Source organism: Ceratotherium simum, chromosome 16 (genome assembly GCF_057802395.1).
Source record: "Ceratotherium simum simum isolate JZ-2026a chromosome 16, ASM5780239v1, whole genome shotgun sequence".
Classification (NCBI taxonomy): domain Eukaryota; kingdom Metazoa; phylum Chordata; class Mammalia; order Perissodactyla; family Rhinocerotidae; genus Ceratotherium; species Ceratotherium simum.
Window position 1 is genome coordinate 41,173,439 of NC_141915.1, and position 24,340 is coordinate 41,197,778.

Here is a 24,340-nt window from a genome sequence, read left to right on the forward strand (position 1 = left end):
TCCGTGTGTTAGTTTTATTTTCTTTGCTTTGGTCTATACAAAAAAACCAATAACCAAAAACATAAAGCGATAATAAAACTCTCCGCCAGGACCTCCCCCAGCCCCCTACACCCATGTGCAGGAGGTGGTGGGGGAGTTTGAAACAGGAAGAGGAAGAGAGAGCCCCTCACCGCACACCAGAGGGGTCAGCCAAGAGCACTTCTCAGGGGTCAGCTAGGGCAGTTGTGGGGGTGCGAGGGAGCTGTGCCTGGAGCTCCCCCGGGGTGGGGGGGGCACCAAAGCCAATTCAGCGTCCCAGAGAGAGAGGCAGGTGACTCACTCTCCACATCTCTACCCCATCTCCCCGAAGGTCCCTGAACTTTTCAAGAGAAGCTTTGGATTCTGGAGCTTTGGGCCTTGAACCTGGGTCCTGGAGGCCCTGGGGGCTCAGGACTGTTGGTTGGGTGGAGTTACTGGAGCAGGAACCATAGCCCCATGGGGCCCGGGGCAGCCAAGGGGGACAGCAGGGGGCAACAGAGTGGGTGGCTCGAGTCTAAAGCTTTGGTGGCCAGGGCCACAGGGGTGGGGCGGGGGGTCAGGCCCTGGACCCACGGCCCAGAACAGAAAAGCAGGAGCAGATCACCATCCCAAGAAAGACTACAGAGGCCCTCTGGAGGCGCAGAGTTGGGCAGAAGTTGCGGCCCTGCTGCCCCAGCTCAGGCACTGTTGTGTCTCGCCCCATTGCCTGCATGAAGAGCCTCACAGACGAGGAAGTGCACCTGGGGGGTGGGGCAGACACAGTAGGGTCAGGGCAGGCCAGTGTCCTCTACGAGCTCGTGCCACCCCGTGTCACCCACTTGCTACCCACAGAAGGGGCAGGACTCCCCACGGCCAGGAAGGATAACAGAATAAGGCAGCCAAGGCACGCCTTCCTCGGGGGAACTCAACAGCAAGAGGCCCCACACTCATTCCCCCCGAAAAGGAGCCAGGGTTTCAATGGCAACAGGAGAGGGCCTCCGTGAGAAGGAGGTTCTAGAAGGACGGGAAGGCCTCCATGAGAAGGAGGTTCTAGGAGAGAGGGAAAGCATGTCTCAGCAGCTGGCAGGCAGGAGGGAGGGCTGCAAAGTGGAGGGCGCCGTACTGGGGCCGAGCAGCTAGGCCAGCATGTGGTCCGTGGGGTAGGGGGGCCGCAGGCCGTCGCTGTAGGTGTCGAGGTGACAGTCCCTGTCCATGTCCATGTGCATATCCAGGGGGTCCAGGAGCCCGTCACTCGAGCACATGTGGCGGTAGGTGGCATCCATGTCTGGGGAGGAGAAGAGGGCTCTGTCCAAGGTCTGCAGGCCACCCTGCGGGGGGTCTGGACCTCTCAGCCACCTCCCTTACCTCTGCCCATCCCCAGTGGGCCTGATTCCCCCCCAGACTCCCTTGTCAGGGGACCTGGAGTACACGTGAGTGCTATAGGGTGGCTGCCACTGGTCCTTTGGCCCTGGGGACACAACGCCTCTCCCTTGCTCACACGCACAGCCCTCCCGCCAGGCTCTCCGAGGACCTGAGGACTCTGCACACACTCACCATCTGCATAGGGTTCATTGATGGGGATCATGCTCTGGGCCTGAGGAAGGAGACAGAGAGAGACGTTGGGGAGGGTAAGGGTGGGAAACGCAAGCTCTGGGCTGGGCGGCAGCAAGAGCCGCTTCTATAAAGGGGGCCAGGGCAAAGGGAAGACCCCTTGGAGGAACCGAAGTTAAGATGGGGTTACCCAGCGCCCTGATGAACTCCTGTCCTCAGGCACCTCCCCAGGGTGGAGGGTCCCCCCATTCATGCTTGGGGACACCCACAGAACTAGAGCAGCCCTGGGAGGGGAGTGGAGGGGAGAGGACTCAAGAATGGGAGCTGGGAGCGGCCCTGCCCAGGGTCAGGGCAGCCGCTGGACTATACAGCACCTGTGTGCAAGTTAGAAAAAGGCACCCCGGCCTCAAACACTTTGTAGTAGTTAGGACAAAATTAAATGGCCACTTTAGTAGGTCAAAAATAGATACTACTACTCAGTCTACTACTTGCATCTGCTGGACATTGTCATAAATGATTCAATTACAAAATAAAAATCTATAAAGTTGACAGGATAGTAGGAGGCCCCTTAAAAGTGCAGTCCTTGTACAGTGCGCAACTTGCACAACCAAATGTTGCAGTCCAACCCGGGTACTCACAGCCTCCCAGGCAGCAGGGTCATGCTTGAAGAGGGAGTTGGTGAGTTCCACAGACACGCGTTTACGGTAATCTGGGTTCTTGTCCTCGGAGATGCGGAATAAGACGGCAGCCGCGTAGGTGGCTGAGCAGAGAGGAAATGAAAGGGCATATCAGGCGCCTACCACCACCCGGGCTGGGGGAATGAGGCCCAGCCTCCTCCCTTGCCACCCTCACCCACAGCCCAGTCCCTCACCAGTGCCCTCGTTGTGGGAGTGCAGTAGCTCCATGAGTGGGGCCGAGGCCCCCTCAGCATCAATGGCGTCGGCTGCCTCCTTGTCCTGGGCCAGCTCACACAGGACCCCGGCGGCCACGCGCTGGATGTTCTCCACCGAGGAGTACAGGAGCTGGGGGAGGGGGCGCGGGGGGGGGGAGTGTGGGGGAGGGGGCGTGAGGCGGGCGACAGCGCACCTCACAGCCCTGCCCATCACCACAGTCTCTCTTTTCCAGACTTAACCCAAGCTCACACAAGAGTGTGGAAAGTCTAAGAAAAGTATAAAGGAACCTAAAAGAAAACCAGCCACACCCAGACACAGCTTCTGTTAACACACTGGCATATTCCCATTGGATTTCCATCATAGTACAATTTTAATTTTGATTCCTGTTTTTTTCTCCTGACATTGTAGCCAAAAGCATTTTCCTATACTGTTAAAAAATCTTTCCTAAAAATCTATAAGGTCATATTGATAAAAACGAAAGAGAATGCTAAAAAGCCAAACAGCAACAAAAACAAAAAAAACCTCATCAATCACAATTGGAGGTGGCTATGGCACATCCCTTACCCTGAACTCTAGGACTGTTTTCAATTATTATAAGTAACATTGCAATTGTGAGCTGTGTGCATAAATCTTTGCATATATATATATGTATATATATATATATAGTGTGTGTGTGAGGAGATCAGCCCTGTGCTAACATCTGCCAATCCACCGCTTTTTTTTGCTGAGGAAGACTGGCCCTGGGCTAACATCCATGCCCATCTTCCTCCACTTTATATGGGATGCCGCCATAGCATGGCTTGCCAAGCAGTGCATCGGTGCACGCCCGGGATCCAAACCGGCGAACCCCGGGCTGCCGCAGCGGAGCGCACGCACTTAACCACTTGCGCCACCGGGCCGGCTCCTTTGCCTATATTTTAAATTAAGTTATATCGTAAGGAGAGAGTCCCAGAGCTGTGCTACTTGGTCACAGGTTCTCTATACATATTGCAAAACTGCCTCCTGAAGAGGTTTTACCATCTTTTTGTCCCAGCAGGGGGGGTTTGAGACTATTTCATCGCATCTTCACCAGCACAGGGCACTCTCGTTTTTTTTTTTTTCTTTGCCAATTTAATAGTGGAAAATGGGCTCTCACTGAAGGAGGGTAAGCTTCATTTCTTTAAACTCCCGGGGTTGAGCATTATTTGTTTCGGAGCCACCTGAGGATTACTCCTGCCTCTGCCCATTACCTACTGGGGTCTGGTATTAATGAGCTTTTTTATATGAAGGATATTAAACTCTTGTGTGTTGTGATGCTTACAAATATTTTCCCAATTTGCTGTTTACTTCTTACTGCTTTTTAGGCTGTTTCTGGCATACAGATGGTTTTAATGTTTACGTGGTTGAATCTCAAGATTATTTTTTTCATTTGTGATCTCTTCCCTTGCTTTTGAGCTTGGAAAGCCATTCCCATGAGGAGTTTGCTAAGTGGGCACCCCTGGTGTGGGCACTGTTCTCCAAACTCCTCCAACGATCTCTTGATGCATGGTCCAGGCCCCTCTGACCCGTGGCTGCCAATCATCCCTTTCAGCAGTGGGGATAAGCAGGGGTTGGGGGGACCTCCCCTGCCCACCTGGCCCAGACTCACCTGCACAAACAGAGGGATGGTGTTGAGTCGGAAGATCTCCATGCGGTTCATGGGGTCCCGGGCGAGGATGTGCAGGGCTCCAGTGCAGCCCTCCACGATCTCCTCCATCCTCACGCCATCCTGTGCAAGAGGAGGCATCGGGGCATGGCAACGGGGCCCTTGGACATGGCCACACCGTCCCATGACACTCTGGCAAACCTCGCTGGTCCTTGGAGTTGACATCAATCGGAACTCGTCTCCCCATTTACACACTCACAAGCAGACACATTCACACAGAGGACACCCTGACCCCCGGGGGGGGCGGTCACAGGCACCACCAGCTTACTTACTGTGTAGGGCTGCTGTGTGCCTGCAGCCACATGGCGCTGGGCATCCTGGTGGGCCTTGACCAGCAGCTGGACGAGGCGGGGGATGACCGCTGCCTCCTGCAGGGGGGCGTGGTTGGCTGGGCACAGGGCCAGATTCCTGATCAGGCCAATGGTGGCCTGGCAAGAAAACGGACAACAATCAGGGGCATTTCTTGGGCCTCTGGAGGATCCCAATTTCCCCGCATCATCTCCTCCTTCCCCTATCATCTGGCTGTCCCCCAGGCCAGACACACAAATGCTGGAAGATCTCCAGAGAATTATTCCACTCCCAGCCTGTGTCCCTTATTCCATAGGATCTGTGGGTCCTCGTGTCTAACTCTAACAGCCTCTGCTAACATGATACACCATTCCAGAACATTCCACCAGCCCCCACGCTCTGACCTTTTCACCTCATCCCCTCTCTCAATCCACCCCCAGACACCACAGTCTTACTTGCTTTTCTTTTTTTTTCTTTTTTTTTGTGAGGAAGATCAGCCCTGAGCTAACATCTATGTCAATCCTCCTCTTTTTGCTGAGGAAGACTGGCCCTGAGCTAACATCCATGCCTGTCTTCCTCCACTTTATATGGGACGCTGCCACAGCATGGCCTGACAAGCAGTGCATCGGTGCGCGCCCAGGATCCGAACCTGGGCCGCCAGCAGCGGAGCACGCACACTTAACCGCTACACTACGGGGCCGGCCCCTTACTTGCTTTTCTGATAGTCCACAAACCCTGACTATCGGGGAGTCCTTGCTGTGGTGACCCCAAGGCCTCCTGCTTTGGCGATGCTCATATTGTAATCAATCCCCAGTAGGGCAGCTCCGGGAAGAGGTCTCCCCCACAGGGTGCCCTGTCTCCCAGGAGCCATTCTGTTCTCACTGGGTCCCTCAGGGTCTTGCAAAGCAATTTATCATCTCATTTGATCGTCAAAACAAGAAGCCAGGAGGGCAGGGATGAAAATCATGAGAGAGATGAGGCTGTGAGCTAGAATATCTGACCTGCTAAGGTCACTTATCACTTATCACTTAGCTGCTGGGTCAGGACGCAAACCCTCCGCCACCTCGGGCTTGCAGCCGGGACCATGCCCAAGGAGGAGCCCCGTGCTGTCTCTTTTCCTCACTGTGGATTTTTTTTTAATTCAATGTATATAATCACTTAGAGTCATTCTTATCTGTACTGTTAAATTGTCTAAAATTTAGCCAATGGGAGCCCCTGCCTGCTGGCTCTCCTCTACCCAGGCGGCCTCCTGAAGAGAAAGCTCCACCCCTTCACCCCCGACTCCCTACGGCAGACACTAAGTGTTCCCCAGAATCCTCTCTCCTTTGTCTTTTTCGTATCCCTCCTGAGTTCTAGCAGGACACATGGCCATTGGACACACGACACACTGCCGGCCTCCCTGCATCTAGATGTGGCCAAACGACTGAGCTCCGGGGTGTGAGCTGAAGCGACATGTCTCGCTTACTGGTCACTGCAAGCCCTCCCCACTTCTCTGGGGCTAGAACATCTGCAGGGATGATACAGTCCAACCGTTTGTGTGAGGACAACCCTCTCATCCAGACCCTCTGGCATAAGAAGGATGCTCCACGGACCAGCAGCAGCACCGGGGAACTTGTTAGAAATGCAGAGTCTCGGGCCTACCCCAGGCCTACTGAATCAGAACCTGCAGTTCAATGACACCGCCCGGGGCGGTCATGTGCGTATTAAACTTTGAAGCTCTTCTGTCAGGGATGGCGGAGCTACAAGATAGAAGGATTCTGGGTCTCAGGAGCAGAGCCACTGTGGAGGTCTAAACCGTTACATGAGAGGAATAAACTTCTATCTTCCTGGAGCCACTGTATTCCAGGACCTCTGTTACAGCAGCTTTGCCTACCCTGTGCTGACACAGCACGTAACCCTGACTGCAGAGGCTCCCTCCCGCCCCTAACCCCACCGCGGGCACTCGGTACCTTGACCAGGGGCCACTGGTTGGGCTGGTTGAGCAGCTTAACAATGGCCGGGATGCCGTAGTTGAGGCGCACGGAGTTCTGGGCCATCTCGGCCTCAGGGTGGCGGCTGGTGAGGTGGCGCAGGGCGCAGACAGCCGGCTCCGTGATGTCGTCCTTGTCTCCGGCGCGCAGGATGGCGTGGATGAGGGCCTCCACGCCACTGTTCTGCGTCACCAGCGTCTTGTTCTTGCTGTTGTTGCACGTCAGATTGGACAGGGTGCCCGTGGCGCAGGTGAGGACGTTGACATCGTCCACACTCAGCTGGTTCACCAGAATCTTCAGCACGCTCTCCAGGCCCTCCTGGGGGTCGGCAGGGGGGGCAGCGGAGAGTGAGGGAGACTCCCAACTCCAGGAAGTCTTCCCCCGGATGTCCGAGGGGAGCAGGTGGCCTAACGGGGTCTGAAGCCCACTCAGCTGATACTCGACGGGCCTGCCTGTGTGTGCCTGGGAACCCTCATCCCCGTGATCCTGCCGACGCCCCAGGAGAGGGCAGTGCGATCCCATGGGGCAACTGAGGCTCAGAGAGGTTGAGGGGCTTGCCCACAGACCCACATCTCGTGGGCGGATCAGAACCCAGGCCTGTCTCTAAGCTCCATGCTCTTTCCTCCACCCCTCCTGCCCCTCCTCTGCATCCTCAGACCCAGGCAGAGCCCTACTCAGGCTGAGGGAGGCCCCTAGACCAGGAGAAAATTGTGGAGGAGGCCACGTGCTTCTGCGGCCCAGCTGACCCACTTTTATGCATTTCTCACTGTTCTGGGCCTTCACTGCTGCCCCCTCAGTGGTCCCCAGGCCAAATCCACTTTCAGGAAACACCCCTAATCCAGAAGCCTCACTTCTCCCAGGGGGAGCCACGTGGGCCTTATGGTGGAACAGAAAGACTTCAGGCTCTGGGGTTGACAGTCCTGGATTCAAATCCCAGCTCTGCCATTTACTAGCTGTGACCAAGGGCTATTACTTAACTCCCTGAGCCCCCGTTTCTTCATCTAACCAACGAGGCCCCACACTCTACCTCCAGGTGTTGAAAGGGGTAGAGGAGCCAATGTCCACGAGTGCCCGGCAGAGTCTAGCACGTGGTGGATGCTTAGTGAGCAGTCTATCGATGGGGGGGCTCTTAGGTATGGTAGTCAGGTTGGAAGGAGGGACCATGAGGCTTGTCCTGAAACTGCATTTTTCCTTAAATTGTGTTTTTTAATCACGGGGCCCCCAGCTGTCTCTTGGCACACGACTACTCTTTGCTCCAGGGTCTAGGTCCAAACTGTTCCCCTGGTACCACCTGAACTCCAGCTCAGCAACATCACCCCTTCATCTACTCCTCTTCCCGAATCCCTAATAGGAATTAGAGCCTTAAACTAAAGGGATGAGGGTCTTCCGGGTACTTCCAGCCTCAGCCACGATGGGGCGAGATTTAGAGGCCTCAGGCCTTCCATGGCTCCTAAGGTCAGACTCCCAGACAGGAGGCTGGACGTGCTAAGATGGGAGTATGAGGCAGCTGAAGAGGTTAGTCCCGGCCGGAGCGGCTCCCTCACCTGCTTGGTGGCCACATCGGAGAGGTTGCGCAGGGTCCAGAGGCAGTTCTGCACCAGGCGGGGGCTGTTGCTCGTCAGGTGTTTGCCCAGGGCCTGCATTCCACCTAGGGCAGGGGACAGGGGTCACGTGAGCCACGGGGGAGCACGGTTAATGGAGCCTGGCCACTAGACAGGGCCCCCACCCCAGCCCTCCCAGCCACGTGGGCCACCCTCACAGGCCATAATACTCACCAGCCTCCACGATGGCGGGCTTGTTGCTGGGACACACAGACAGCACCTTGAGCACACGGCTTGTGGTCCAGAGCAGCTTCTCGTAACTATAGTTGCGCATGATCTGCACGAGGACCTGGGGTCCTCCATTGGCCAAGATGATGAGCTGTGGGGTGGAGGGAGAAGAGGTGTGAGACAGACATGGAATATGACAGGGCACAAGGAAGGGCGAGGAGGCTGACAGAGCTGTCATCACTGAGATTCAGCTAGAACCTGAATAGCTTTGATAACTACTAAATAAGCCAAAATTTTGAAAAAAGGATAATACACAGTGCTGGCAAGGATGAGGTGAAACTGTACTAACATACATCGCCACTGATGGCATTGTAAATAATACAGTCCTTTTGGAAAGCAATCTGGCAATCTGGGTAAAAACCTAAAATATTAAAAACCCTATGGGCCAGCCCTGTGGCTTAGCGGTTAAGTGCGTGCGCTCCACTACTGGCGGCCTGAGTTCGGATCCCGGGCACGCACCGACACACTGCTTCTCCAGCCATGCTGAGGCTGCGTCCCACATACAGCAACTGGCAGGATGTGCAACTATAACATACAACTATCTACTGGGGCTTTGTCGGGGTGGGGGGGACCCTAAGCCCTACTGATGAAAAATTCATTTAGGAAAAGCTGTCTGCCCAAAGATGTTCATTACAGTATTGTTTATAAAGGTGGAAAATTGGGAGCAATCTAGATGCCCTCCCTCAGAATAAAGTCTGGGGCCTCCACTTCATGAAATGTTATTTGCCATTACAGAGGGTGGTTTTGAGGATAATATGGTAAAGAAAGATTTTAAAAATATCATGTAGGGCCGCCCCCATGGCTTAGCGGTTAAGTGCGCGCGCTCCGCTGCTGGCGGCCCGGGTTCGGATCCCGGGCGCGCACCAACGCACTGCTTCTCCGGCCATGCTGAGGCCGCCTCCCACATACAGCAACTAGAAGGATGTGCAACTATGACATACAACTATCTACTGGGGCTTTGGGGGAAAAATAAATAAATAAATAAAATTATAAAAAAATAAAATTAAATAAATAAATAAAAATATCATGTAGAAAACAGAGGCAAAGCTGTACATTGCTATGACTACAGCTACGTATAAATATGCCCCCACCACAGGGAGGGCACTGGAGGCAGCGCACCGAGATAACAGTGGTTGTGTGAGGATGATGGATTTTTTTTTTTCTTTTTCTCAAAATATTCACTTATAGGATGAAATATGTCCATCTGCATAGACATAGACATTTAACCTAAAGGGGTAAGGAGGCAGCGGCCTGAAGCTGCAGCTGGACGGAAGGCAACGAAACAGTGGGCCCTGGGTCTCGGCTGCGGGTGGGAGGGCCCACCTTGCTCTCCTGGTTGCCGTAGGCCAGCAGCTGCAGGCAGTCGGTGGTGATGGCCAGGAACTTGGGGTTGTTCTTGTTGAGCAGGGGCACCATCTTCTGCAGCCCGTCCGCCAGGCGCACCGCCATCTTGGCGCCCTCCTGGTAGAGCAGCAGGTTGTGCAGCGTGGTGATGGCGTAGAACAGGACCGACTCCACGGGGGAGCTGGGATGGTGGGCAGGGGGGTTAATGTGGGTCAGGGCCCAGGGGCCTGGCATAAATGTGGGCCACCTCCTCCAGGAAGCCTTCCCCAATACCGACACCCCTATGGAAAGAGCCCTTTGCTAAAATCTCATCGTCTCTTGACCTAGCCCCACTCTTATGCACAGAGAACACAGCACTTCTCTGCTCCCCATTGGGACCATGACTCCTCCTGCTCCTGGGCTCCCAGCCCAGTGCTGAGTGCATAGTAGGTCCCCTTGAATAGTAGGTCCCTACTGAGAGTAAGCACCACATGGAAGGCCACATGCTAGAGAGGCCCTGCAAGGGGCTCAGAGGGGAGAGAGATCAATATCTCCATCCTCGGGGAACTCCCAGGTATGGGGATGAGGAAGGAAGCCGATCAACATCACAGGGCCAGGAAAGGCAAAGGTAACAAGAGACTTTGCATATGCTATTCCCTCTGCCTGGAAGACTCTTCCCTTCATCTATACCGGCCAAACTCCTCTCATCCGTCTGTTAGAGTGAACAGCTTCTCAGAGCCCCAGCAATCTCAGACACACCTGTATCCTGATAACTAACCTGCTAGTTAGTTACATGCCTGTCTCCCCTGCTGGGCTGTGAGCAGCTGAGCACCAGGACTGGGGGTGGTTCTGCACCTGGCACATGGTAGGTGCTCAATAAATGCACGGAAGCCCAGGGAAGGGAGCGGGGAAGCCCAAGTGGGGGAGGGGTGAGTAGGGGTGGGTACCTGAGCATGCGGACCAGGGCAGGGATGCCGCCTGACTTGAAGATGGCCAACAGCCCCTCGCGGTGGTGGGAGAGGTTGTGTAGGATGCTGGTGGTGCAGCGGGCCGTGTCCAGGTCGCTGGTGTTCTGCATGGTGCGCACGACGGCCGCCACCAGCTGGGGGGAGCCCATCAGCGCCCGCCGTGACGCCTCCTTCTTCGACAGCTGGTTGACGATCATGGCTGCCTTGGTCACCACCACCTGAGGGGTGAAGGGAAGGATGGGAGAAGTGAGCAGATGGGCCAGGCTGGCTGCCACTGTGGGAAGGGGGGCCAGGAGACCCCTCCACAAAGCTCAGACGGACCCAAGTCAGACTCTTCCCACTGATGGGGCTCTGGGTCGATGACCTCCCTCCAGCCCGGGGAGGGCCCTCCCCTGCAGACACGGGACCTCTCCCCTCCCTGCCCTGCCCCCACCCCAGCAAGGCCCCTCACGGACCGGGTCCTCATCATTGAGCAGCTTGGTGAGCTCGGGCAGGGCCCGGGTGGCCAGCTCAGCGTCGTCCTGGTAATTGATGAGATGCACGATGGCCGACTTGAGCAGCTGGGATGGCTCGGCCAGCCGCTGCAGGTTGGTGGTCTGCCCCTCCACCTGGGTGGCCAGCAGCAGCGAACTCTCCTCGCCTGTCACGCCAGGACACATGGCCTCCCGCACCCGCTTGGCTCTGGCAGTCGTGGACATCTGGTACTCCAGGTCACCTGGGGGCCAACAGGCAGGGACTGAGCTGCCGGAGGTGGGTGGGGGGACACTGGGGGGCAGGGCAGGCCTTGTAGATAGCCCACTTGGGTTCTCTGGGCTCCCTCCCACCCCGGGACAACTTGAGGTTCTGTCTGTTACCAGTGACCCTGGGGAGGTCACCATCACCTCAATTACATCATCTGTAAAATAGGGCACCACTTGTTCTGTCCATCACAGGGAATTCTTATGAGAATTAAATGAGATAATAGTGGGGCCAGCCCGGTGGCACAAGCAGTTAAGTGTACATACTCCACTTCAGCAGCCCAGGGTTTGTGGGTTCGGATCCCAGGCGCACACAAACGCACTACTTGTCACGCCATGTTGTGGCGGCATCCCATATAAAGTAGAGGAAGATGGGCATGGATGTTAGCCCAGGGCCAGTCTTCCTCAGCAAAAAAGAGGAGGGTCAGCATTGGATGTTAGCTTAGGACTAGTCTTCCTCACAAAAATAAATAAATAAATAAATAAATGAGATAATAGTTATGAATTGCTCCGAGAAAAAAAAAAAGAATGCACGAGCCTGGCACATATCACTACAAAAACGTTAGCGATTATTATTATTAATAGGAAAAGCTAACATTTTTTGAGTACTTATTATGGCCTAGCAGTGAATTAAGTGCTTTTCTTATATTTTCTCATTTAATCTAACAACCCTATAACGTAAGTACTATTCATATCTCCATTTTACGGATGGGAAAACTGAGGCACAGAGGTTATAAGAACCCAAGCTGGGGGCCGGCCCCGTGGCTTAGCGGTTAAGTGCGCGCTCCACTACTGGTGGCCTGAGTTCGGATCCCGGGCGCACACTGATGCACCTATGCACCGCTTCTCCGGCCATGCTGAGGCCGCGTCCCACATACAGCGACTAGAAGTTTGTGCTACTATGACATACAGCTATCTACTGGGGCTTTGGGGAGAAAAAGGGGAAAAAAAAAAAAAAAAATGAACCCAAGCTGGGATCCAAACTCAGACAGCCTGACTTCAGAGCCCAAACCCCGACTCTCTGCCCCTCCCTTACAATCAGGGGGGACAGGATGAGACAACCTAGGTCTCTTTCAACCCTGAAATCTTATGATTATATATGTTATACCCTCATCATCCCCAGAGGAGGCAACTCTCCCATTATATGGGCAGGCACATAGAGGCCCAGAGGGTCGCCCAGTATCAGAGGGAAAGCCAAGACTGTGGTTTCCAAAAGCAGGAGGGGGTTCTCAGCCCAGACTCCAGGTCCTACCCCTGGGTGGCTCTGGGAGTCCCACAAGTAGGCGCCAAGCTTCCTAGGCAGCCTGGCCCTGGCAAGCGTCCTGATGCCCCCGGGAGAGGGAGGCAGAGGCTCCACCCTCCAATTAGTCAGGAAGGAGGAGACATCCACACGGCTTTCCCACCTGATGCTGGTCTTGTAGCTGCCGACACAATGCCCGGCCGTGCCAGGCCGAGAGGCCTCTGCCTGCCTTCAGGGAGGAGACCTCCGCGTGCAGAGGCTGAGCTGTGTGGTGGCCCAGCTCCCAGAGCCCACCTTGCACCTTCCCCAGCTCCCACAGCCCACCGTGGCAACACTGAAGCCCTGGAGGCGTCTGTGGACAATAGTGCTGGGACCCGGACACTCGTCTCCCGGAGAGAGGCAGGGTGCCTGGGGCTGGTGGGTCATCCCCACCCCTCACGAAGCCCCAGAACTGGGTGGGTCACTCCACGCCCCGGCCGTGGCGTATTTGCACAACAGCATATGCAGACCAGTCTCCTCCCTGCCCCCAACCGGGAGCCCCAAGGCCTGAAAACTGCACCTCCTCTACCAGACTGGGGGCTCCCTGAGGGCGGAGCTCTGCATGCCCATCAAACTTGAGGCTCCTGGAGCAAAAGGATTGTCTTCCCCACAGACCAGGGGTTCTCTGAGAGCAGTAGTGATGCCTCCTTGTCATACTGCAAGTTCATGGAAGACAAGGCCCAGGCCTCTTCCTTCAGGCTGTGGGGAAGGGTTTAGGCCTCCCCTCCATACTAGAGGTTCATGGAAGAGGAACCTGCCTCGCTCCCAGATGGGGTCACCCTGAAGGAGCTGTGCCTCCTCCCTCAGACTGGGTGAGTCTCTAAGAACAGGAGCTATGCCTCCCCCCTCAGACTGGGAGCCCCCTAAATTCTGCCTCCTTTTACTCTGACCTCCCTCCAGGGCCCACCCTCATTTTCTGCTGGAATATTCTCATGGAACAATCTCCAGGGATCCCGACCTTGGCCCTGGGGCACCCCCTGGGTGTACGTGGTGGTCTTCTTGAGCGTGTACTGGCGCCCACAGGCCTCATCGTCCTCCATGATGCCCTTGCTGCTGACTGAGGGCACGCAGGTGTTGGCGCCCGAGTGGATGCCGGAGTCATAGGTGTATGTCTGTTGCCACTCGGTCACCTTGATGGGTTGTTCGATCAGGTTCATCACCTCCATGGTGGCCACTGAGGACACAAAGGAGGGGTGGGAAATCAGCTGGCCCTGGTGGGGCATCCCATCACCTGGCCCCGCCCCCAGCTTCAGCCCATCCCCAGGCCCTGCCCATCACCCCTTCCCCCACCATAGACCCAAGGGCCCCAGTGCGCTGTAGTGGAGGGAGGTGATGGACAGAAGGGCACCAGGCCCAGGAAGAGACTGCCCATGATGCGATACCCGTGTGTGAGTTCTGGGCTTGCATCTCTGACCTCCAGCCCAGAGTCGGGTGAACCCCATGGGGGGTGGGGCAGTATAGGGCCAAATGTCCCAAAGCAGCCCTGGGCTCACTCACCCTGCCCAGCACTCCCAGAGCAGGAGAAGGCACTCAGGGCCTCCAGCAGCTTCTGGGGTCCCACAAACCCACCCCCACCAACTGGGGCTCCCTGGGAAAGGCTGTGGAGGTGAGGTAGCTGCACCCCAGGCACTGGACAGGAAGCTGGGTGGGGCAGGGAAGCAGTCAGACAGGTTTCTCTGGGGAGCCAGGGAGGCTGCTGGGAGCAGGCGAAGGTGCCCCAGGCTCTCTCAGAGACCCCGGGATCTCACTTTCCTACAGATGGGGCAGCATCACAAGTGACCCCAGAGGGCCAGGCCCTAAGACCCCTGTCTCTCCAGCTCCTAGAAGCCCTTCCCAAAATTCTGAGTCCCACCAACCATTTCAAATCTCAGCCACATACTACCAGGGCAATTCAGCTCTCCGCTGAGCCTCAGCCCTCATCTGAAATGGGATAGCACCACCTCGCCCGCAGGGTGCTGTAAGGACCATCTTTGTAAGGCCCCTGCATGGTGCCTGGCACATAGTACGTATTCCATGTACCTCCATGTTGGTGGCCATCGCTGTGGCCATCAGCACTGCCTCTCCCCAAAGGTGTATTCTCACCTCCTGGCCTTCTGGAACTTGGGCCAGGGATATAGGGTGGGGCAAGCCTCGGGTGGTCCCTGCTCTTCAGGCGCCCCTCCCTCTCTCTGCAGAGACTGGGGGGCACATGAGGTTAAGGAAGAGCTGGGCCCTACTCTGCACCAGGAAGGTGAACTCCCACTTGGTCTGTCTGGCTCCCCTGTCTTGGGAGCTGACCTCCGGAGTCCAGCCCCTGGGAGCAGAGGCAGGGAAGCTGTGCTCCAGGCACGGCCCACCTTGTGCCAGACCTCTCACTAATGCCACCAGCCTCACTAGTGGGTTTTGAAGCACATGCTCTGTTCCTCATTGACAGACAGGGAAACTGAGGCTGCACCAGGTGAAGTGCCACAGTGGAGAAATAGCAGAGCCGGGCCCAGGCACAGGCGTGAGTGACACCCAAGTCTGTGGGCTTTGCACACCCAGTGTGGCCTCAGACAGCAAGCAGACCCCAGGCTGGTCCACCCATGAGGCGGCAGCACCCAGCACCTCAAGCCTGTTATGTTGGGGGACTGGGTGAGGACGTGGGTGGGGTGGCCTGTGCAGCCTGGCCCCACTCCAGGAGCAAAGGTCACCAGGGGCACGTCTTCCCAGTGCCACCCTCAAGAAGGATGACAAAGGATCCTTCAGGTCTCCTGCCTTTTACAGCGACACGCGGCTCCTCCCCTGCCGTGAGCACACCTGTAACAGGCAGAGGCAGCAGCCAGGCCCGCTCCAGCTGCCTCCTCCCTCAGCTCGCACCACCCCAGTGACTCAGAGTTTCGGGCCAGTAAACAGAAGCAGGCCCAGAACACCAGACAGCAGGCTCGGTGCCACCAGATGTGTCCAGCTGCTTCCCAGGCACTGGTCAAGTGTGACTACTTCAGGAGGCGCCCCCTCCCCCCGCCCTAAACACACACTGCCCAGCACCCCTGCCCTCCCTGGAGAGAGAGAAAATAGAGGAGAGTCTGGGAGGAGCAAGCCGGCACAGAGCTCGAAGGAGGCCTGGGACAGCCAAGCAGGAGAAGGAAGGTGAAGCTGCCTCAGTAAATACAGTCACATTAACCCCTTAGATTCCACTTCGCCGGGCGGAGGACTGAGCCAACGTCTGGATGCCGAGCAGCAGTCAGATCCGCTCAGGACGACCTGGACATCTCCAGCCCGGATCAGGAAAAACACCCCATCCAAGTCGAAAAGGCCCCTCCCCAGGAGGGCTGGCTGCCTAACCCTGGGGCTTCTCAGCTGGCCGGAGGGGCGTGGGCCTCGCCTGGAACCTCAGGGACTATCTTCTCACTGGCCCCATGTCCAAAGTCCACCGAGGTCAAGGCTGGCCACAGTGAGGTGTTTCCTCAGCAGGCCCCTCACTGCCCGGCCAGCCCAGGCCTGGAGCCAAGAGAAGCTGAGGGCTGGACAGCCGCCCAGGGCGAGACAGAGGCCACACAGAGGGGAAAGTGTCCATCGGGTTAGGGGGCGTCCAGTGTCTTTACTGTCAAATCAATCTCCTGCTTCCCTAGAAGTGACCCCAGCCGGCATTTTATTATTCCCAACTTCTAGGTGAGAAAACAGGATCCATGTTGAGAAAAGGGCGGCGCTCTGCTCAAATCCAGGGCTGCTCAAATCCTGCGCAAAACAGGGCTGCTCCCCTCGTTCCTCACAGGGGATCCAGGGAAAGAGGGACACCCTGGGGTCAAGGAGAGAGGGCCAGACACCCTGCCACAGAGGAGAGTGAGGGGCGGGGCGGGGGGGTAGAGCTGAGCCCCCTCGCCAAGGGGAAGAGGGGCTGGAGAGGCCACAGGTGGAGGCAGAGGAGCAGCTGGGAAATCAGGAGTCCCAGGTTCTAGTCCCAGCTCCGCCACAAACTTGCTGGGTGTCCTTGGGCAATTACTTTCCTCTCTGTGCTTCACCTGTGTGGCCCAGGTGATCTCAGAGGAACATTGATGTCTAAGATTCTAGCAATAAGGAACCAGGATTCTCACAACAGACAAGAGAAGGCTGCAGGTGGGCAAGGTCAGAGCTGGAAAGCAGTTCAGTGAGGACACACACCAGAACTTTTCTTGAGGAAAAGACCATGGGGAGAGCTCTTCCTGCAACAGGAAGGCCAGAAGTCAGACCTCAGGCAGCACTGTCAACCAGCCCCACCTTTCTCCCTACCTACTCCCCAGGAGAACCAGGGGAATTCTCCCACAAGAAACAAAAGTGCTGTTTTTGCAGTTCCCAGGGTGGAGGGGGCCGCACCCAGTTTGGTCTCATCCCTCTCCACCCTGGACCTAGAGTGAGACCTGTCACAACGCCCCTGGACAGAGCCAGGGTGGAAGCAGGCGAGACAGACGTGGGCCCTGCCCATGCACCCTGGCCAGAGACGGGCAGAGCTAGACACAGGGCGGTTGTCTGAGCTGAATGGGGGGCCTTTGTTTAGCACACGCTCTATTGTTGGCAACATGGAAGGAAGAAGCCAGCTCAGAGATCACAGGGTGGGGTGGGGGACAGCGCAGGGATGGGAAGAGAGAAGACGGGGCCCTGGAGAGGGTGTGCAAAGGACTCTTCTTCCCCAACACAGTCCACATTGTAGGAATCTCCGAGCAACGAGGCGTACCCTGCCCTTCATTCCTGCTTCCTCCCCAGCACGGCCAACCCAGCCGGCTGGCAGTGGGCACCCTAACTCCAAGACTGTCCCGGCAGAGTGTGGCCCTGCCCTGACATTAAAAATAACTCCCACCAGAGCTACATCAGGCTCCTGCCCCCGCCAGCACCCGCCGTCAGTGACGGGCACAGCTGGGCTGGGCTGCAGGGTGCCAAGCGTCAAGAAGACACCTGGAAATAGGGACAGGACGGGGCTGCCAAGAGGCGTACTGGACCCAGGCTCCGAAACACTGCAGCAGAGGACGAGAAGAGCAGGCAGGGCCTGGGGCCCAGAAGGTCCTTGGGCGAGAGGCCGGTGCCTATGCAGACCTAGATCATCCGCTCAGACAGTGACGGGGGAAGGGAGCTGCGCGCAGGGCGGGAGAGCATGAAGAGTCAGAGACGGCTCCATCCAGCCCCATCACTCGCTGGCTGTTTGCCCTTGGGCAAGTCACTCGATTTCCTTATGGCTCAAACACACACCCATGACTATGGAAGCCCTCTGTCACAGTAAAGGCCCAGGCAGGCATCCTTCTCTTAGAGAAACAAAGAAATGGCAGAGGAGGAGGCTGGCAGAGACAGACCTGGCAAGGTGCCTGGCAGCCACCCTGCTTTTTGTGACCCAGGCTTCCTTTCCCTGACCCCTCAGACCAGGGCAAGGCCTGAGCCCCTGGGGTGCAGTGGGGCATGGCTGGGGGTAAGGAGCCATGTCCGGGTCCTGGGAGAGGAGAGGAGGCCAGGTGGAGACACGTGCTGCCCCTCTCCCCACTCACATGTGCTGCCCCCTGCAGCCAGGGGCGGTCAGGCCAGCCAGGCATGGACATTCCCCACATAGCAGCCCCAGGGGAGAGGCTGGGCTCAGCAGGGTCAGCCCCCACCCTTCCCCACTCTGTCTCTGGCTCCAGCTGAGATTTGGCCAGCGGTCCCAAGCACAGATGGAAACAGATTCTAGAAAAGTACAGAGACAGACATGACTTCTTCCCTCGAGAAAGCTGCCTCCCCCATCAAGCTGGGGCTTCCCAACTAGGCCTCTCCCCTTAGACTGGCGGCTCCAGGAGGAAACCCCCACACACTAGAGATTCCTTGGCAGAGACTATGGTCTCCCCGCGAAGACTGGTCATTCCAAGGGGGCAGAGACTGAAGCCGGCGCCATGCATGGCCAGGGCCCTGGGGACAGAGAAGACAGAGGAGCCCATCCTGGGCTTCCGGAGGAAAACCCTCACTTCCGGTCTGGAGGACAGCCCAGGCTGTCGCCAGGACTGGCCGGGGGGGTGGGGGAGGTTCAGGTCAGGCCGACCCAGCTGCTGTTGGTTTTCTTCCTTCTGGGCTCCTTCCCAAAGCAAACAAACCCGGGTGGGAAAATGAAGGGGACCAGGAGGAGTGGAAATGTCCCGCCAGGTGGCTCGACCCCAGGAACCTCTGGGCTCCCCTGGACAGGGCTCCAGCTGGAGCTCCACTCCCGGCTGGTGACCCTGGATGGGCAAAATCCCAAACCGGCAGATGACCCCAAACCAGGACTCCCGGGAATGGAAAAACACTTCACCCAGCCTCAGGAAACAACAGCAAGGGACTGACTTGTGTCAGTGACATATCTCCATACACAAGTGCCCACTGTCCCCACCTGGCCACCTCCAGGGAGCTTGGGCAGCCCTGACCCCAGCTGGCATCCACTCCTTAGGGTGTGATTCCCTAGGGGTTCATCCTGCAGGGCTGGCTGCCTGGCCTTCTCCTGGAAGCGCAGGGAAGACCCGACTGTTAGTTCCCTGTTCAGCCTTTGCTGGAGAAAACTCGGATTTGGATAAAGGTTTGGATAAAATTTGTTAGTATACACAGAGCATGAGATCATCGAGATCGAGGTTAAGAAACAAGACGATGCTAAGAGAAGGGAAAGAAATGTTAGCGGTAGTGGCCTCGATGGAGTAGCATTATGGGAGATGTTTTTTCTTCTCTCGTAAACTTTTCTAGACTTCCCAACTGTTTTGTAAATGATCAGATATTACTTTTTCAATCACGAGGGAGGGGGTGTCGTGTAGTCCAACCCCCTCCTCACCCCCAAATAAGCACGTATTGATTGCCCAGCCCCATTCCAACTCTCCTCCCCTCCCCGCCACTCGCAGGAGACAAGAATCCGCTGTGCCCACAGTGGGGACAGAAAGCAGGCCGTCACACACAGGTCTCAGAAAGCTGGGCCTCCTGCCCTGAGGACCCCCAAAGGCTGAGGTGCCAGGAGCAAAGAGGAATGGTCACAGAGCTTTCTCTTCAGCCCTGGCCAAGGAAGTTGCTGGAAACTGGGACAGTCCATGCCCTCCAGACCTCCACCAGATTCAACCATGTCCCAGGAGAGAGGCCTCACAGTGTCACTTGCAGGGACACAAACGCCAGCAACCTGCCCCAGCCACACTGCTCTTTCTCTTCACAGGGGTCACTGGGCCAGCCTACTCATGAATCTCCCCCTCCCTGCCAGGTCTCTCTTCTCCCAAGAGACACAAGACTAAGAGTGTCCCCAGGGACCCCAACAGACCTCAGACTCACCCCAAAGGACAGTGATTCCTGCCTGCCCTCTCTCCTGGGACAGCTCACAGGGATGGGGCCCTGCTCTACCCTCTTCAGAGAAGAACCAACTCTCCCCCCTGTCTCCCCCCTACTCTTCAACTCAAGATCTCATCTCAAACACACAGGAAGTCCTTCCTCCTGTCTAGCCTCTATTCCTTCCACAAGAGCATCAGTCCCAGACGCTTTTGTGGCCTCGGGGGTGATGGAAAACTACAAGCCCCTCACCCTCTTGACAGCAATGAACCAGACTGCATTCATTCTCTTTCCTTCTCTGTCACATCAAGTCCCTCAGTTGTCTCTTCTCCTGGATCAATAATTCCCATGCCTGGGACCTCCCCGACTTCGAGGGACCCAGAAGCCCAGTGCTGATAGGCTCAGGACCCAGGCTGCGCCGACACAGGTAGAGGCCCCATTCTGGGGTCAGGTGTCCCGTTGGCAGGTACCAGAGCCAGGCAGGTCAGAGAAGACAGTGACACCGGCCCCTCCCTTGAGGACCAAGGCTCTGGCTGACCCCATCCCCATCACCAGAAAGGCCCTCCCAGCAGCAGAAAACCCCTACTCCCAGCCCCCCAGTCTCCTGGGCTCCAAAGCAGAGGATAGCCAGCTCCCTGCCCAAGAGCAGCCTGGCAGCTCTGACTGGTACAATCCTGCAGGACGCCGGCCCAGTCCTGAATCTGACTCTCATTTCTCTGCACTCCCCAGGGAGCAGGCCCCCTTTATCTTGGCACAGCTCCAGCCCTCAGCAAAGCAGACAAGTCCCTCTTCCTATAAAGGGACAAGACCAGAACAGCCCATGGTTCTGCCCTGCTCACGCCAGGGAGCAGCAGCTGCTTGGACCCTGCCCTCCTCTCTGCCTCCCAACCGCCTCCACACACGGGCCACAGCCCCCGGCCTTGGGGAACTAGCCCCCTCCTCCAACCCACGGGCGAGGTTCCAGAGGGCTGGAAGCTAGGACATGAGTCACCCCCACCTGACAAACCTGGCCTCACCTTTGCCACCCACACATACCTTCCTGGGCCCTTCTGAACTCTCTTCTCCCCAAACTCCAAAGCAGAGGCTCTCAAAAAGGGATGGCAGAAAAATTCTTCCCAGTGGGGATGATACAGCAGGATGAGCTCTAGGTTTGGAGCCAGAGGACCCAAACACCAGTCTTGGCTCTGCTTGGGTCTTGCTGTGCAACCTTGGGCAAGTTACTTAACTTCAATTTCCTCATCTGTAGAATGGGGTTAGGCCACCCGCCTCTAGGGATAGCCACAAGGATTAAGTGAGAACAGTCAATGAAAGTACTTGGTATCTGTAAAGTCCTCCCTCACCTTTTAAGTGACCATGTGTCAAGTATCTACTGAGTAGGTAGGTATTATTATTCCCATTCTGCCAAGGAGGTCACTGAGGCTTGGAGAGGTGAAGTGACTTGACCAAGGCCACACAGGTAATGACTGACAGAGCTGGGATTCAAACCCAGCTCAGTCTAAGCCGAAATCGCAGTGTTCAGAACTGCCCCACTGTAACATCTCTCCACAAAAACAGCCCTTCAGTAGGCGAGTCAATTGCCCCATCTCATTCTAAGGTGGCTCCTCTGCCCAACCCCTCCCAGGTCAGGGAGAGATGCCCCCTTACCACCACCACCCTCCCACCCCCACATCTACCTGTCCCATGGCTGCCAGCCCTAGCCTGATCTCCTCCATTCCCACACACTGCCTTCTCAAAGCCTTAGCCTCAGCAGCCCAAGCAGAAGGTCCAGAGGGAATGGGGTGGAGCTGGGGTGCAGGGGTGGGGCAGGGTGGAGGGGGTGGAGAGGGCTCAAGTCACCCAAGCTGGGGCTTGATCTAGCAAGGAATGACTAATTGGATCCTGCCTTTTTTTCCCTTCTCCCTCCTGTCCAGTAAGCAGCCAGCTTTCACCAGGCACCTCCTAGCAATGCTTCCTCAATATTGTCTTTTCATCACAGCCACAAACCAGATTAGCTAAACTAATCATTTAACCAATGTAATTACAATGCCTTCCCCTCCTCCACTTTGGCACAGAGGAGGGAAAACAGGTTATTTTTGCCCAAACTCCATACCCTTGTGGCTCCCCAGAGGTACCCCACCCACTAGAGCAGAAGAGGGAGGGGGTTCTCTCCTCAGTCTCCCCCTAACCCAGAGTAGGGCCTGATCCCTGCCCAGGGGCACATCATGGGAGTGGGGCTGACCTTTGCCCCCACTCTCCCATCTCCAACCACCAAAGAGGCCACAGGGTCTTCCCAAGTGAGTCAGGGCAAGCAGCCCCAATTTCCCCCCAAGTCTTCCCTTCACCCCAGGACTCAGGGAGAACCTGGCTCCTACATTCCCCCTCTGTTCCCCGAGGAGGCTGGGCTCCAAATCTCTGCAAAAAGACCACACTTCAGATTTCTTAAAACCTGTGCGAAAGCCTGGTGGAGATCCCCAACTCTGGCCAGGGAAGGGGCTCTCAAGAAATGGGGGGGGGTGGCTAATGCAGCTCTGCCTGAAACCTTCCCCCCAGAATCCTTCCTCCTGTCCCAACTTTCCCAAACTCTCTCAGGAAAGGGGGTGGGTGGGGAATGGACTGCAAAGCCTCCAGAAGGAATGCACCTTCAAAATCCAGAAGGCAAATGGAAATCAAGCAACATTGCTCTTTGCTCTTAGGCCTCAATTGCCAGCCAGCAAAACAATGTGGGGGATGGGGTAGAGGAAAAAAAAAGAACAATCGCTCCCCCCACCCCCGTCTGTTTGGCCCGGCCCTGCCCCACCCCCATTCCTGGGGAGGGGGGCAGAGCTGGGGAGAAAGCCACTTGCGCAGGCCTCAAGCGAGGGGGTGTGGTGGTCCCCGGAGGCAGGAAGAGAAGGAAGAAGCTGCTTCCCCTTTCGGCCCACCCCCCCCCCACCCCGGCCCCCACCTCAGGCCCCAGGGGCCCAGCAAACAGGATGGAAGTGGGGGCAGGGAGGCAGGGTCACAGCGCAGGCACTGGCCCTGGTTCAGCCTGGCCGGCTGGGGGAGGGGGCTTTGCTCAAGATGGACCCCGTAAGCCTGGGGGGACGCCCTGGGTAAGGAGGCAGGAAAACTCCCAGAGAAAGCTGCCGTGAATACTTCCTCCTGGAAAGTTTGTTTTGGGTGCTTTTTCCGACAATAAGAGGATAGAGAAGAAGAATGGTCCCGTTCCCATATCAACACTCTGGAAGCGGCATCTACTGGAAACTGGGCCAGTGAATTCTCTACCCATGCACGACCCCTCTGCCCAGACCCCTGTCCGAGCCACTGGTGCCAGACCCCAGCTGGGCGCGGAGCCGGGCCCTGCACCAGTCCCACTCTCATCCCATCCCAGCACCCCTGGCGGAGCCACAGCCCGGCACCCAGCAGAGCGGAGGGAGGCGCCACAGGTACAGAACCGACGAAGCTCCGGGAGTTGGAGGGCAGAGCCTCTGGACTCCGTGTGCTCACCTGCTCGGCAGGTGGGGCCCGCGTCGCTTGGAAAATGTGCGTTCGGCCCCACAGTTGGGCAAGCCGGGCGCAGACAATAGGGCCCCACCCAGGCCTGGGGGAGTAGGGAGGGAGGGAAAGCGAGGATGACGCGTGAGGTGGGGTGAGGGTGGCCCCAAAGAGACCAGCGGCAGCAAGTTTTCAAACAGTAAATTCCTGACTACAGAGTGAGCCCTGGGACGCAGGCGGAGCAGGTCAAAGTCTCCCCCGCAAGAGTCAGGGTGAGAGTCAGGGACGCGGCGTCGGGCGGGCTCCGCGGCCCCGGCGGAGGCGCGACCCCGGAGACACCTGCCCTGATCCCTCTCCACCCTTCCCAGATCTCCGGCTCACGCAGCCCCTCAGCGCACCCGGCCCGAACCTCGCGCCCCTTTAGCCGCCGCGCCCAGGACTCCAGCGCGCCCCCTGCCGCCGGTGCAGGGAGGCGCTCCCTGACACCCGCCCTCACCTGCCCTGAGACGGCGGGGGTTGGCCTCTCTCGGCCGCTCGCCGCCCTTCTCTCGCCACAGCGCTCCCTGCCCCGATCGTCCGCACCTGCGTGTGGAGCCTGGCCGGGCTGGGCAGGAGTCGGGCCGGGATGGGAGCCGGCGCGGGCGGCGAACTGAGGTCGGCGCGCTCGGGCGGCGGCTGCTCCGGACTCTGGCCAAGGCAGCAACTCAGTAACCGAACAAAAGGCGAAGGGACCTGACAGCCAAGCCACGCCTCTCGCCCCCTCGAAGCTCCGCCCCTGAGGGAGACGCCCACCCGCTGATGCGGGCTCACTGGCTGCCTCGCTTGACTGTCCCATCGAGGGGCGGAGCCTCGCGCCCAGTTCTCTTCCATCGCCACCTCTGTTTATCCTCTGGCCATTGGCACCAGAGACTGCCAGTCGGCTCTTGGGACGGCCTCCAACTTGAGGTTCCATCCTTACTCCGCACCTATTGGCAGATAGAAGGTTACTTCCTCCTGATTGGGCAAGGTGTCGTCAGTAAGACTAAGGAAAGAACCAATGGGAGGGATGGGGTGTGTCTTGCCCCACCCTAGCTCTGAGCAGGTAAGACTCATTACTCTCCCCTTCCCCCTACCTGTCCAACAGGTGAGTCAGGAGGCGCCATGGGAA

At 57.2% G+C, this 24,340-nt stretch overlaps 1 protein-coding gene across 2 annotated transcripts; it reads right to left on the reverse strand.

The window, feature by feature from the left end:
- Nucleotides 1-24,043, reverse strand: JUP (junction plakoglobin). 2 transcript variants are annotated; one of them, XM_004434485.3, is made up of 14 exons: nucleotides 23,776-24,043; nucleotides 13,478-13,693; nucleotides 10,959-11,218; nucleotides 10,483-10,721; nucleotides 9,536-9,737; nucleotides 8,159-8,303; nucleotides 7,928-8,031; nucleotides 6,363-6,701; nucleotides 4,398-4,553; nucleotides 4,069-4,188; nucleotides 2,420-2,570; nucleotides 2,187-2,308; nucleotides 1,552-1,591; nucleotides 1-1,282 (listed from the first exon to the last, which is right to left on the reverse strand). In XM_004434485.3, the coding sequence occupies exons 1-14, from the start codon at nucleotides 24,026-24,028 to the stop codon at nucleotides 1,134-1,136; spliced, it is 2,496 nt and encodes an 831-aa protein (XP_004434542.2). In that variant the 5' UTR covers nucleotides 24,029-24,043; the 3' UTR covers nucleotides 1-1,133. The 2 variants fall into 2 exon arrangements, with proteins under 2 accessions (XP_004434542.2, XP_087297291.1); XM_087441165.1 differs by having other exon boundaries at nucleotides 23,690-23,826.
- Between the last annotated feature and the right edge of the window lie 297 nt (nucleotides 24,044-24,340).

Excerpts from the sequence above, each read along its gene's own strand:
- JUP (XM_004434485.3), bottom strand. The coding sequence starts at position 24,028 with ATGGGACAGTCAAGCGAGGCAGCCAGTGAGCCCGCATCAGCGGGTGGG. Across the intron at positions 8,304-9,535 it reads ACGGCAACCAGGAGAGCAAG|CTCATCATCTTGGCCAATGG; the intron begins GTGGGCCCTCCC and ends TCCACCCCACAG. Across the intron at positions 4,554-6,362 it reads ACCAGTGGCCCCTGGTCAAG|GCCACCATTGGCCTGATCAG; the intron begins GTACCGAGTGCC and ends TTTTCTTGCCAG.